Source organism: Chlorocebus sabaeus, chromosome X (genome assembly GCF_047675955.1).
Source record: "Chlorocebus sabaeus isolate Y175 chromosome X, mChlSab1.0.hap1, whole genome shotgun sequence".
Classification (NCBI taxonomy): Eukaryota; Metazoa; Chordata; class Mammalia; order Primates; family Cercopithecidae; genus Chlorocebus; species Chlorocebus sabaeus.
The window spans coordinates 74,912,074-74,927,549 of NC_132933.1; the positions used below are offsets into that span (position 1 = coordinate 74,912,074).

At 40.0% G+C, this 15,476-nt stretch overlaps 1 protein-coding gene across 2 annotated transcripts in view; it reads left to right on the forward strand.

The window, feature by feature from the left end:
* The window catches only part of CYSLTR1 (cysteinyl leukotriene receptor 1), a 100,492-nt gene extending 86,182 nt beyond the window's left edge, over positions 1-14,310 (forward strand). For both annotated transcript variants that reach the window (XM_073013555.1, XM_073013556.1), the window contains one exon: positions 9,903-14,310. In XM_073013555.1, the coding sequence (XP_072869656.1) occupies positions 9,930-10,943 (1,014 nt within the window). In that variant the 5' untranslated portion in view covers positions 9,903-9,929 and the 3' untranslated portion in view covers positions 10,944-14,310. The remainder of the gene's footprint in view (positions 1-9,902) is intronic.
* Positions 14,311-15,476: the final 1,166 nt, after the last annotated feature.

The following is a 15,476-nucleotide window of genomic DNA, read 5'->3' on the forward strand; positions in this document are numbered from 1 at the left end:
AATGGTATTTCCTAAGTTTTCTTTTTTTTTTTTTTAATTTATTTATTATTATTAAACTTCAAGTTGTAGGGTACATGTGCACAACGTGCAGGTTTTCTACATATGTATACTTGTGCCATGTTGGTGTGCTGCACCCATCAACTCGTCATTTACATCAGGTATAACTCCCAATGCAATCCCTCCCCCCTCCCCCCTCCCCATGATAGGCCCCGGTGTGTGATGTTCCCCTTCCCGACTCCAAGTGATCTCATTGTTCAGTTCCCACCTACGAGTGAGAACATGCGGTGTTTGGTTTTCTGTTCTTGTGATAGTTTGCTAAGAATGATGGTTTCCAGCTGCATCCATGTCCCTACAAAGGACACAAACTCATCCTTTTTTATGGCTGCATAGTATTCCATGGTGTATATGTGCCACATTTTCTTAATCCAATCTGTCACTGATGGACATTTGGGTTGATTCCAAGTCTTTGCTATTGTGAATAGTGCTGCAATAAACATACATGTGCATGTGTCCTTAAAGCAGCATAATTTATAATCCTTTGGGTATATACCCAGTAATGGGATGGCTGGGTCATATGGTACATCTAGTTCTAGATCCATGAGGAATCGCCATACTGTTTTCCATAATGGTTGAACTAGTTTACAATCCCACCAACAGTGTAAAAGTGTTCCTATTTCTCCACATCCTCTCCAGCACCTGTTGTTTCCTGACTTTTGAATGATCGCCATTCAAACTGGTGTGAGATGGTATCTCATTGTGGTTTTGATTTGCATTTCTCTGATGGCCAGTGATGATGAGCATTTTTTCATGTGTCTGTTGGCTGTATGAATGTCTTCTTTTGAGAAATGTCTGTTCATATCCTTTGCCCACTTTTGGATGGGGTTGTTTGTTTTTTCTTGTAAATTTGTTTGAGTTCTTTGTAGGTTCTGGATATTAGCCCTTTGTCAGATGAGTAGATTGCAAAAATTTTCTCCCATTCTGTAGGTTGCCTGCTCACTCTGATGGTAGTTTCTTTTGCTGTGCAGAAGCTCTTTAGTTTGATGAGATCCCATTTGTCAATTTTGGCTTTTGTTGCCGTTGCTTTTGGTGTTTTAGACATGAAGTCTTTGCCCATGCCTATGTCCTGAATGGTACTACCTAGGTTTTCCTCTAGGATTTTTATGGTATTAGGTCTAACATTTAAGTCTCTAATCCATCTTGAATTAATTTTCGTATAAGGAGTAAGGAAAGGATCCAGTTTCAGCTTTCTACTTATGGCTAGCCAGTTTTCCCAGCACCATTTATTAAATAGGGAATCCTTTCCCCATTTCTTGTTTCTCTCAGGTTTGTCAAAGATCAGATGGCTGTAGATGTGTGGTATTATTTCTGAGGACTCTGTTCTGTTCCATTGGTCTATATCTCTGTTTTGGTACCAGTACCATGCTGTTTTGGTTACTGTAGCCTTGTAGTATAGTTTGAAGTCAGGTAGAGTGATGCCTCCAGCTTTGCTCTTTTGACTTAGGATTGTCTTGGAGATGCGGGCTCTTTTTTGGTTCCATATGAACTTTAAAGCAGTTTTTTCCAATTCTGTGAAGAAACTCATTGGTAGCTTGATGGGGATGGCATTGAATCTATAAATTACCTTGGGCAGTATGGCCATTTTCACGATATTGATTCTTCCTATCCATGAGCATGGTATGTTCTTCCATTTGTTTGTGTCCTCTTTGATTTCACTGAGCAGTGGTTTGTAGTTCTCCTTGAAGAGGTCCTTTACATCCCTTGTAAGTTGGATTCCTAGGTGTTTTATTCTCTTTGAAGCAATTGTGAATGGAAGTTCATTCCTGATTTGGCTCTCTGTTTGACTGTCACTGGTGTATAAGAATGCTTGTGATTTTTGCACATTAATTTTGTATCCTGAGACTTTGCTGAAGTTGCTGATCAGCTTAAGGAGGTTTTGGGCTGAGACAATGGGGTTTTCTAAATATACAATCATGTCGTCTGCAAAGAGGGACAATTTGACTTCTTCTTTTCCTAACTGAATCCCCTTGATTTCTTTCTCTTGCCTGATTGCCCTAGCCAGAACTTCCAACACTCTGTGGAATAGGAGTGGTGAGAGAGGGCATCCCTGTCTTGTGCCAGTTTTCAAAGGGAATTTTTCCAGTTTTTGCCCATTCAGTATGATATTGGCTGTGGGTTTGTCATAAATAGCTCTTATTATTTTGAGGTACGTTCCATCAATACCGAATTTATTGAGCGTTTTTAGCATGAAGGGCTGTTGAATTTTGTCAAAAGCCTTTTCTGCATCTATTGAGATAATGATGTGGTTCTTGTCTTTGGTTCTGTTTATATGCTGGATTATGTTTATTGATTTGCGAATGTTGAATCAGCCTTGCATCCCAGGGATGAAGCCCACTTGATCGTGGTGGATAAGCTTTTTGATGTGCTGCTGAATCCGGTTTGCCAGTATTTTATTGAGGATTTTTGCATCGATGTTCATCAGGGATATTGGTCTAAAATTCTCTTTTTTTGTTGTGTCTCTGCCAGTCTTTGGTATCAGGATGATGTTGGCCTCATAAAATGAGTTAGGGAGGATTCCCTCTTTTTCTATTGATTGGAATAGTTTCAGAAGGAATGGTACCAGCTCCTCCTTGTACCTCTGGTAGAATTCAGCTGTGAATCCATCTGGTCCTGGACTTTTTTTGGTTGGTAGGCTATTAATTATTGCCTCAATTTCAGAGCCTACTATTGGTCTATTCAGGGATTCAACTTCTTCCTGGTTTAGTCTTGGAAGAGTGTAAGTGTCCAGGAAATTGTCCATTTCTTCTAGATTTTCCAGTTTATTTGCGTAGAGGTGTTTATAGTATTCTCTGATGATAGTTTGTATTTCTGTGGGGTCGGTGGTGATATCCCCTTTATCATTTTTAATTGTGTCGATTTGATTCTTCTCTCTTTTCTTCTTTATTAGTCTTGCTAGTGGTCTGTCAATTTTGTTGATCTTTTCAAAAAACCAACTCCTGGATTCATTGATTTTTTGGAGGGTTTTTTGTGTCTCTATCTCCTTCAGTTCTGCTCTGATCTTAGTTATTTCTTGCCTTCTGCTAGCTTTCGAATGTGTTTGCTCTTGCTTCTCTAGTTCTTTTAATTGCGATGTTAGAGTGTCAATTTTAGATCTTTCCTGCTTTCTCTTGTGGGCATTTAGTGCTATAAATTTCCCTCTACACACTGCTTTAAATGTGTCCCAGAGATTCTGGTATGTTGTATCTTTGTTCTCATTGGTTTCAAAGAACATCTTTATTTCTGCCTTCATTTCGTTATGTACCCAGTAGTCATTCAGGAGCAGGTTGTTCAGTTTCCATGTAGTTGAGCGGTTTTGATTGAGTTTCTTAGTCCTGAGTTCTAATTTGATTGCACTGTGGTCTGAGAGACAGTTTGTTATAATTTCTGTTCTTGTACATTTGCTGAGGAGTGCTTTACTTCCAATTACGTGGTCAATTTTGGAGTAAGTACGATGTGGTGCTGAGAAGAATGTATATTCTGTTGATTTGGGGTGGAGAGTTCTATAGATGTCTATTAGGTCTGCTTGCTGCAGAGATGAGTTCAATTCCTGGATATCCTTGTTAACTTTCTGTCTCGTTGATCTGTCTAATGTTGACAGTGGAGTGTTGAAGTCTCCCATTATTATTGTATGGGAGTCTAAGTCTCTTTGTAAGTCTCTAAGGACTTGCTTTATGAATCTGGGTGCTCCTGTATTGGGTGCATATATATTTAGGATAGTTAGCTCTTCCTGTTGAATTGATCCCTTTACCATTATGTAATGGCCTTCTTTGTCTCTTTTGATCTTTGATGGTTTAAAGTCTGTTTTATCAGAGACTAGTATTGCAACCCCCGCTTTTTTGTGTTCTCCATTTGCTTGGTAAATCTTCCTCCATCCCTTTATTTTGAGCCTATGTATGTCTCTGCATGTGAGATGGGTCTCCTGAATACAGCAGACTGATGGATCTTGACTCTTTATCCAGTTTGCCAGTCTGTGTCTTTTAATTGGAGCATTTAGTCCATTTACATTTAAGGTTAAGATTGTTATGTGTGAACTTGATCCTGCCATTATGATATTAACTGGTTATTTTGCTCGTTAGTTGATGCAGTTTCTTCCTAGCCTTGATGGTCTTTACATTTTGGCATGTTTTTGCAATGGCTGGTACCGGTTGTTCCTTTCCATGTTTAGTGCTTCCTTCAGGGTCTCTTGTAAGGCAGGCCTAGTGGTGACAAAATCTCTAAGCATTTGCTTATCTGTAAAGGATTTTATTTCTCCTTCACTTATGAAACTTAGTTTGGCTGGATATAAAATTCTGGGTTTAAAATTCTTTTCTTTAAGAATGTTGAATATTGGCCCCCACTCTCTTCTGGCTTGAAGAGTTTCTGCCGAGAGATCTGCTGTTAGTCTGATGGGCTTCCCTTTGTGGGTAACCCGACCTTTCTCTCTGGCTGCCCTTAAGATTTTTTCCTTCATTTCAACTTTGGTGAATCTGGCAATTATGTGTCTTGGAGTTGCTCTTCTCGAGGAGTATCTTTATGGCGTTCTCTGTATTTCCTGGATTTGAATGTTGGCCTGCCCTACTAGGTTGGGGAAGTTCTCCTGGATGATATCCTGAAGAGTGTTTTCCAACTTGGTTCCATTTTCCCGCTCACTTTCAGGCACCCCAATCAGACGTAGATTTGGTCTTTTTACATAATCCCATACTTCTTGCAGGCTTTGTTCATTTCTTTTTCTTCTTTTTTCTTTTGGTTTCTCTTCTCGCTTCATTTCATTCATTTGATCCTCCATCGCTGACATTCTTTCTTCCAGTTGATCGAGACGGTTACTGAAGCTTGTGCATTTGTCACGTATTTCTCGTGCCATGGTTTTCGTCTCTTTCATTTCGTTTGTGAGCTTCTCTGCATTAATTACTCTAGCCATCAATTCTTCCACTTTTTTTTCAAGATTTTTAGTTTCTTTGCGCTGGGTACGTAATTCCTCCTTTAGCTCTGAGAAATTTGATGGACTGAAGCCTTCTTCTCTCATCTCGTCGAAGTCATTCTCCGTCCAGCTTTGATCCGTTGCTGGCGATGAGCTGCGCTCCTTTGCCAGGGGAGATGCGCTCTTATTTTTTGAATTTCCAGCTTTTCTGCCCTGCTTTTTCCCCATCTTTGTGGTTTTATCTGCCTCTGGTCTTTGATGATGGTGATGTACTGATGGGGTTTTGGTGTAGGTGTCCTTCCTGTTTGATAGCTTTCCTTCTAACAGTCAGGATCCTCAGCTGTAGGTTGTAGCTGTAGGAGATTGCTTGAGGTCCACTCCAGACCCTGTTTGCCTGGGTATCAGCAGCAGAGGCTGCAGAAGATAGAATATTTCTGAACAGCGAGTGTACCTGTCTGATTCTTGCTTTGGAATCTTCCTCTCAGGGGTGTACTCCACCCTGTGAGGTGTGGTGTGTCAGACTGCCCCTAGTGGGGGATGTCTCCCAGTTAGGCTACTCAGGGGTCAGGGACCCACTTGAGCAGGCAGTCTGTCCCTTCTCAGATCTCAACCTCCGTGTTGGGAGATCCACTGCTCTCTTCAAAGCTGTCAGACAGAGTCGTTTGCGTCTGCAGAGCTGCTGCGTTTGTTATTATTTACTGTGCCCTGTCCCCAGAGGTGGAGTCTACAGAGACAGGCAGGTTTCCTTGAGCTGCTGTGAGCTCCACCCAGTTCGAGCTACCCAGCAGCTTTGTTTACCTACTTAAGCCTCAGCAATGGCGGGCGCCCCTCCCCCAGCCTCGCTGCTGCCTTGCCGGTAGATCACAGACTGCTGTGCTAGCAATGAGGGAGGCTCCGTGGGTGTGGGACACTCCCGGCCAGGTGTGGGATATGATCTCCTGGTGTGCCTGTCTGCTTAAAGCGCAGTATTGGGGTGGGAGTTACCCGATTTTCCAGGTGTTGTGTGTCTCAGTTACCCTGGCTAGGAAAAGGGATTCCCTTCCCCCTTGCGCTTTCCAGGTGAGGCAATGCCTCGCCCTGCTTCAGCTCTCGCTGGTGGGGCTGCAGCAGCTGACCAGCACCGATCGTCTGGCACTCCCCAGTGAGATGAACCCAGTACCTCAGTTGAAAATGCAGAAATCGCCGGTCTTCTGTGTCGCTCACGCTGGGAGTTGGAGACTGGAGCTGTTCCTATTCGGCCATCTTGCTCCGCCCCCCCCCTAAGTTTTCTTGTAGGGTTTTTATACTTTTAGGTCTTATGCTTAAGTCTTTCATTCATCTTGAGTTTATTTTTGTAGATAGTGAAAGGATGTGGTCCAGATTCAATCTTCTGCATATGGCACTAGCCAGTTATCACAGCACCATTTTTTGAATAGGAAGTCCCTTCTCCATGGCTTGTTATTATTGACTTTGTTGAATATCAGATGGTTGTAGGTGTGCAGATTTATTTCTGGAATCCCTATTCTGTGTCATTGGTCTATGTGTCTATTTTTATACCCGCATTATGCTGTTTTGTTACTCTAGCTTTGTACTGTAGTTTAAAGTAGTGTGATGCCTCCCGCTTTGTTCTTTTTGCTTAGTTTGCTTTGGGTGTTCAGGCTCTTTTCTGGTGCCATATGAATTTTAGAAGTGATTTTCTTAATTCTGTGAAAAGCGATGTTGGTAGTTTCATAGGAATAGCATTAAATCTGTAAATGGGCAGTATGGCCATTTTAACAATATTGATTCTTCGCCTCCAGGAGCACAAAATGTATTTCTATTTGTTTATGTCATATCTGGTTTCTTTGAGCAGAGTTTTGTAATTCTCATTGTAGAGATCTTCCACCTCCCTTGCTAGCTGTATTCCCACTAATTTTACTCTTTTTGTGGCTATTGTGAATGGACTTGTGTTCCTGATGTTTTCCATGTTGCTTGCTCTCTCTCCCTGTCTTTCTGGGATGCCAATGAGTCATGGGTTCAGTCTATTTACATAATCCCATATTTCTCAGAGGTTTTCTTCTTTATTTTTCTTTATTTTTGTCTGACTGAGTTATTTCTGAGAACTGATCTTTGAGCTCTGAGATTCTTTCCTCACCTTGGTCTGTTCTGCTGTTAATATTTCCATTTGCATTATGACATTCTTAAAGAGAGTTTTTCAGCTCTAGAAGATCAGTTTGTTTCTTTCTTAAAATGGCTATTTTATCTTTTAGCTCTTGTATCATTTTATTGGATTCATTAGCTTGAATTCTGTTGCAGCTTGCTCATGAATTTCAATGAGCTTTGTTGCCACACAGATTTTTTAATTCTATGTCTGTCATTTCAACTATTTCAATCTGGTTAAGAGTCATTCCTCAGGAGCCAGTGTGGTCATTTGGAGATAAGAAGATACTCTGGATTTTAGAATTGTCAGAGCTCTCCCACTGGTTCTTTCTTAATTGTGTGGGCTGATGTCCCTTTAAGGTTTGAAGTTGCTCTTCTTTGCATACGGCTTTTTGCTTTTATGTTCTTTGATGCCCTTGAGGGTTTGACTGTGGTATAACTTAAGTTTAGTCAATTGACTTTGTTTCTGGATAATTTCAGGGGTCCAAGTTTCAGCCCCATCCTCCTGAGCTGTGTGTTTTAACCTTGGTGGACTGGGACCAGGTCCACAGTTTTTCGCTGGTCCTTCAAGATTAAGGACCTGCTGTGCTGGAGGAACCAAGGTGTTCCCAGTCTACTGACAACAACACATCAATAGGGACTGCCAGCAAAACCACTTCAGGGTGGTGGAGGGTGGCAGTGGGGTCTTTGCACATGTACTGGTGAAGTGGTGGGGAGAGGATGCAGGCAATTGCATGTTGTGGCAGTCTATCTACAAAAGCTCTCTGACTGTTATGCAGGGTCATCTGGTGAAAGAGCTAAGGTGGTGTCTGCTAGCAAGTTATTTGGCTGAGCAGCTGAGGCTGTGCTGCAAGCAGGTGTGGCCAGGCAGGGACCCTGGGAGAGTCCAGCAGACAAGGGTATCCTCAGATCAGACTACCACTATCCTATGAGCAAGATAGCCCTGCTCTGTCCAGGTCTGGCAGTCAACAAAGGTTGAAGCTACTTAGAGGAGTATGGCGATCCTTGGGGTATGTGTAACCATGGCCATGCTCCACTATAGTCATTCTGGTGCCAAATACTCTGGGCTCTGTGAAGGCTGGATTTCTGTCTCTGCCAAATCTCTGAGCAGTTCTCCCTGCTAGCTCAAATGTCCATGGAGAACATGGGGTCTCCTGCAGTTAAGATTCCAAATGTCCATGGCCCGCATGTCCTTGCGGCACTCCATGCCTGTTTCACTCATCTCTTCCCCAGGAGCTGCTCTGGGCCAGGAATGAGTCCTAGTACTTGGTACCCCTGTGCAGTGTTCTCAGCTTCCTCCCCTTTCAGCCCAGGGTCTCCATCCTCCATCTGTCCACTTTCAATGCTTTTTTACAAGGATCAATTTGGAGTGTGTCAATCTTCTTCACAGTCTGGTCTTTTGGTGGAAGAAGCTCTTTCTGACTGCATATAATTGGCCATCTTGGCTCAGATAATCCATCCAATTTTTATCTTATACCAAAGGTTCTTGGTAACAATAATACAAATGGCATTTTTTAATGAAAGGGGAAAAATGGAACAACTTGCTGGGATGGCTAGACGGATGGACACTGCATCCTCAACAGCAAATATAATTGTTAGCAGTAGTAAACCTGGGAAGTTATATCCTACCTGCAACAACTACCATAGCTATCTGTTTCTGTATCCCTAGTAAAGATCAGTCCCCTTCATGGCTGGCAGTTTTTGCATACTCAAGCAGTCTTCCCACCTTACAAACCCCAACACCTCTCTTACAAGGGAGCAGGAGTTGTGTAAAAGGCCAACATCAGACTTCAATCAAAGATTATCTGACATGTTACATATTGAGTCCCTTCAACCTTTGTAAAGAATAAAAGAGGATAATCTAGAGAAACATGAGAGACATCACTACTTCTACACTACAATATCTCACCTCAAGCCTTCTCTGATCAGAACTTATTGACTGCCCTCAGTGACATAGCTGAAATAGACTAGAGCAAGTATCAACTACAAGAGAAATTCTTCCTATAAGTGAAATAACTATATATTGCTAAACAGTAAAGTCTATAAAGTTTAGAAAGAGAACAAGAATGAATGGCTACAACATTTTTCTCACCCGACAAGTATATTCCAACTACTTGTACTACATCTTTCTTCAGAGATTTAAATACTGGTGCAGATTTTAGAAATGTATTTTATCACTATGGAACATTTTTCTCATCATTAAAACAACTATATGGCTTCTAAGGTTTCTTTTGCCATGGAGTTCTGCAGTTATAGGTGGAGTCAACCATGTTCTAGATTAATACTCTCCCCCAGGGGAGGGAGTTTCATTAACAGCAAATTAGATTATTTTCCACAGGTGTGGGCGACACTCAACAGATATTACCAAGGAAGTCCTCTTCCTGAGGGAACCAAGCATTTTCATCCAGATTTTATTCTCAAAAATATTTCAGAGATTTTCCAATAAATAGATAGATATAGATATAGATACATTCATACATGTGAAACTGCTATCTTAAAGCTTTTCTCTAATAGAAAAACAAGTTCATTTGAAAGGATAACCTACCAAATTGTACTAGAGTAATATGATTTAAAATACAGGAGGGCTGTTTTACCTAGGTCTTGAAGATTTAGAGGAAGTCCATCAGAAAAACATGGGAAGGAAAGGACAAAAAAAGTTTTTGGATGCCTGTAGGATGCAAACTCCTCCAGAGGGTAAGGTACAGCTGAATCCCTCTTCAATGCCTCACTACTCTTGCTTGCTACTGTGGTCAAAAAGTATACATAGTGACACTATGAAATGAAACATTAGTACTTCCTGTAATTTATGGTCTAGTTAAAATTGACAATTTTTTTTGTTTGTTTATTGTAGGCACAAAGCAGACATTCCTAGAGAAACATGGATGAAACCGCAAATCTGACAGTATCTTCTGCCACATGCCACGACACTATTGATGACTTCCGCAATCAAGTGTATTCCACCTTGTACTCTATGATCTCTGTTGTAGGCTTCTTTGGCAATGGCTTTGTGCTCTATGTCCTCATAAAAACCTATCATGAGAAGTCAGCCTTCCAAGTATACATGATTAATTTAGCAGTAGCAGATCTACTTTGTGTGTGCACACTGCCTCTCCGTGTGGTCTACTATGTTCACAAAGGCATTTGGTTCTTTGGTGACTTCTTATGCCGCCTCAGCACCTATGCTTTGTATGTCAACCTCTATTGTAGCATCTTCTTTATGACAGCCATGAGCTTTTTCCGGTGCATTGCAATTGTTTTTCCAGTCCAGAACATTAATTTGGTTACTCAGAAAAAAGCCAGGTTTGTGTGTGTAGGTATTTGGATTTTTGTGATTTTGACCAGTTCTCCATTTCTAATGGCTAAACCACAAAAAGATGAGAAAAATAATACCAAGTGTTTTGAGCCCCCACAAGACAATCAAACTAAAAATCATGTTTTGGTCTTGCATTATGTGTCATTGTTTGTTGGCTTTATCATCCCTTTTGTTATTATAATTGTCTGTTACACAATGATCATTTTGACCTTACTAAAAAAATCAATGAAAAAAAATCTGCCAAGTCGTAAAAAGGCTGTAGGAATGATCGTGGTCGTGACCACTGTCTTTTTAGTCAGTTTCATGCCATATCATATTCAACGTACCATTCACCTTCATTTTTTACACAATGAAACTAAACCCTGTGATTCTGTCCTTAGAATGCAGAAGTCCGTGGTCATAACATTGTCTCTGGCTGCATCAAATTGTTGCTTTGACCCTCTCCTGTATTTCTTTTCTGGAGGTAACTTTAGGAAAAGGCTGTCTACATTTAGAAAGCATTCTTTGTCCAGCATGACTTATGTACCCAGAAAGAAGGCCTCTTTGCCAGAAAAAGGAGAAGAAATATGTAAAGTATAGTTTAAACCCATTTCCAGTCCAAACCAATGAAAATAGTTTCCCAAATAAATATTTTGCCAAATCATTTACAAAAAAAATACAATTTTTCATTAATATTTTACAAATACTTAACTATTTGGGTTTACAAATCTATCTCATTTTTGCATTCACATGATTAGATATTTATAGATATTTTAAGTGCTAAAAATTCAGTCCACAACTATGAACTAAATTATAAATAATTTTGACCACTTACCAGAATTTGGAGAATATTTGTATGTTTGCACTATAAAATGTGTCTTATATTAAAGTTTTCCTTTTCAAATAAAAGCTTTACAAAGGATAAAATACATAAAATTAGTCAATATAAAATATATGTAAGCTAAAAGTTATAAAATATAAAAATAGATATAAAATTGGCAAAGAGTTTTCAATCATTCTAACATATTCCTTTGCATGCATAGCATCGGATGAGAACTGGAGATGACTCAGAAGCTAAATAAAATGTACTGTCAGCTTTCTTTGTAGTACTGATTGGCTGGGCAAATTAGGGCCATTTCTTCCAAAAGAGAATGTAAAAGTGCTAGAACAGACTAGTATTCAGCTAAATGGTCCTAAAGGCACCATACAATGTTCAATATGGAAACAGGAGAAATCTGGTCAAAAGCCAGTTTGTCTCCAGTTTTCTTCTGCCTTTGCCTCAGGCTCCCAAAATTGAATAGTGGAGTTTTAGCTGCTCAGTGAGGTTCCTGTAGAGAATTCTCTCCATCCATGACATAAAATTCTTCCTTAAGAAGCCAGACAACTGGCACTCCCTTATATAAACAGAAGTAATTAAAAATTTATCTGAAGAAGAGGAAAGGAAAAGAAATCTACTTTTCTATATGCCAATTGCTGGGATCAAAATAAACTACAAGGGATTGATGAAGAAAATTGTGAATGTTCATGTTACAAATTATTTTAAGAAGTGCATACCTTTATGTATATGTATTCAACAACTTTATGTAAGAGATTTTCCTCTATGATATGCATTATGGCTGAAAGTAACTATAAGTTTTATTATTGTTTTATTACTTTTTATTGGTATGTTGACAGGAGTATCATGGATATGTTTACAGTGACTTTTATATTACAGTGGACGCTTTGATCTTAAAACAGTCACAACAACTCATCTAGGGCTGAAATATAATATTCGTGGACAAGTTTTTGCTGAAGTGTAGTGTGTCCTTTAGCTTTGCCTTTCAAGAGGTACATTACCTCAGAGGAAATAAATGATAACTATAAAGAAAAAAGAAAGCTTTGGGGAAATTTTCTATCTGAATCTGCCATGGGTACATTATTTCTATTTCATTTCTAATGTTGTAGTCCCTTGGGGAAAAAATTACAAAACATAAACAGAAAGGACTTCTAAGGCATAGTAATAGCTTGTGCCCACTTACTTTTAATATACCTGTGACCTGGCCATCCGTATACTCTTACCCTATACTATTTTTCCCTTGCTGGAGACAAAGATCAAACATAATATTTATCACAAAATTCAATCTTCATTTCTCATTTACTGGGACTTCTGCTATTCAGCAAGTAGCATAGTATGGTAGAAGAGCACTAGATTGGAATCCAGAAGACCTGGATGCTAACCTGGTCTCTATTGCTTACTAGTTACGTAATTCTAAGCAAATGACATAAACTCTAATCCTCAGCTTCCTCATTTGTAAAATGGTAATAAAAATACTTATCTTGCATTTTTATAGGGCATTTGTGTACCTCAAATGAGATCAGGAATGTTAAAGTTTTTAAAAATATGTAACAAGATATAATTTTTAAGTATTTAGTGGTACTCCTGTTACTTAAAATTACTGAGTCATATTTACTACATAAATTCTCAGATTTGAAAGAATTTGAACAAAAAATAGCCATAGTTAAATCCTACTCCACATCAAAGAATCTTGTGGGTTATTTATTTCTTCCAGGCTTTTGTCTATGTTGTCATTTCCAATCATAGTCCCACTTCCTCCCATACAGCAACATACCATAAAATCATCAATTACTTGCAAGCCCACCATAAATTTGCTTTTTTTTCATGTCTTATGTATTTATAGCCTCTAGCACACTGCATAGTACTTAATGTTTTCACCAATTTTTCCACGTGTTAATACTGTCTCCCAAAGTGGAGTTATCACTTTGTGGAATTATAAATTCCTTGAGGTTGAAAATTATGTATTTAAGTGGTAGTGTCTAACATTTAATAAACTCTAACTATATACTATATTCTATTTTAAGTGCTTTGCCCATATCAATTCATTTTATGCTTACAACTGCCCTGCAAGGTATGTACCATTATTATGCCTGCTTCGCTGAATTAAAAACTGAGGTGAGGTTATGTAACTTGCTCAGTCAGTCAACTAGTAAGCACTGGAACCAAGGTTAAAACCCAGGCAGTCTGATTTCACAACCCATGTTCTTAATTTGCTATAATATCCTGCTGGACCATTTTCAGGCAAAAAGCTTCAGCTGTGAGAGAGAAATAGGTTCTACAGATGTGTTTTTCAACATTGAGCCTATAGTTAACAGTACAATATTATATATTTAAAAGTTTGTTAAGAGAATGTATTTCATGTTAGGTGTTTTTACCACAGTAAAAGATATACAAATACAGAGAGAAAGAGAAATATAGAAAATTAAAGTTTATTTTTTAATGATGTTTAAATTATTTATTCATTTATTTTTAAAACTAGGTTTAATTAAACTACAGGCTTATATTTTTTAATTATATAAACACATGAACCATGACCTAAAGCCTATTATTTTAGTTGGAAGAACATCTTAAGAATATTATATCCTGGCCCAGCATGGTGGCTTACGCCTGTAATCCCACCACTTTGGGAGACCAAGGCAGGTGGATCACAAGGTCAGGAGTTTGAGACCAGCCTGGCCAACATGGTGAAAACCCGTCTCCACTAAAAATACAAAAATTAACTAGGCGTGGTGGCACGCACCTGCAATTCCAGCTACTAGGGAGGCTGAGGCAGGAGAATTGCTTGAACCCAGGAAGTAGAGGTTGCAGTGAGCCAAGATCGCACCACTGCATTCTAAACTGGGTGACAGAGCAGGCCTCTGTCTCAAAAAAAAAAAAAAAAAAGAATATAATATCCTAGAACATTGACATTAGAAGGAGCTTCGCATTTGTGATTCCTAATGACATTCACACACATTCTTTTGGTTGTAAATGGTCCTTTCAAATATTATCAGCTATCTAAACTCTCATTATATACTTAGTTTTTTATTTTGTTCAGCCAATATGGTTTCTGTATATCAAAAACAAATTTCAAATCTTGAAAGAATACTCTGCATTTTCTCCTACAAAATAAACATAAATGGTTCTGTGTACTCAGACTGTAAACTTTGGTTTTCTTGGTTGTCAAAACCTCCTAGCCTTTCACCTTAGTGACATAATTTTGCATTTTAATTGTCCTTTTAAGAAAATTAAATATATATTTCAATATCTACTTCTTACTAACACTTTAGTGACTTCAAAGTTAGAAAATTCTGAGGGGGGGTGGAGCAAGATGGCCAAATAGGAACAGCTCCAGTCTCCAGCTCTCAACGTGAGCGACACAGAAGACCGGTGATTTCTGCATTATCAACTGAGTTACTGGGTTCATCTCACTGAGGAGTGACAGACAATCGGTGCTGGTCAGCTGTTGCAGCCCGATCAGCCAAAGCTGAAGCAGGGCGCGGCATTGCCTCACCCGGGAAGTGCAAGGGGGAAGGGAATCCCTTTTCCTAGCCAGGGGAACTGAGACACACAACACCTGGAAAATCGGGTAACTCTCACCCCAATACTGCGCTCTACCAAGGATCTTAGCAAATGGGCACACCAGGAGACTATATCCCACACCTGGCCGGGAGGGTCCCACACCCACGGAGCCTCCCTCATTGCTAGCACAGCAGTCTGCGATCTCGCCACAAGGCAGCAGCCAGCCTGGGGGAGGAGCGCCCGCCATTGCTGAGGCTTAAGTAGATAAACAAAGCAGCTGGGAAGCTCCAACTGGGTGGAGCTCACAGCAGCTCAAGGAGTCCTGCCTGTCTCTCTAGACTCCACCTCTGGGGACAGGGCACAGATAAACAACAATAAAAGCAGAAGAAACCTCTGCAGACACAAACGACTCTGTCTGACAGCTTTGAAGAGAGCAGTGGATCTCCCAACACGGAGGTTGAGATCTGAGAAGGGACAGACTGCCTGCTCAAGTGGGTCCCTGACCCCTGAGTAGCCTAACTGGGAGACATCTCCCACTAGGGGCAGTCTGACACCCCACACCTCACAGGGTGGAGTACACCCCTGAGAGGAAGCTTCCAAAGCAAGAATCAGACAGGTACACTCGCTGTTCAGCAATATTCTATCTTCTGCAGCCTCTGCTGCTGATACCCAGGCAAACAGTGTCTGGAGTGGACCTCAAGCAATCTCCAACAGACCTACAACTGAGGGTCCTGACGGTTAGAAGGAAAACTAACAAACAGGAAGGACACCCACACCAAAACCCCATTAGTACGTCA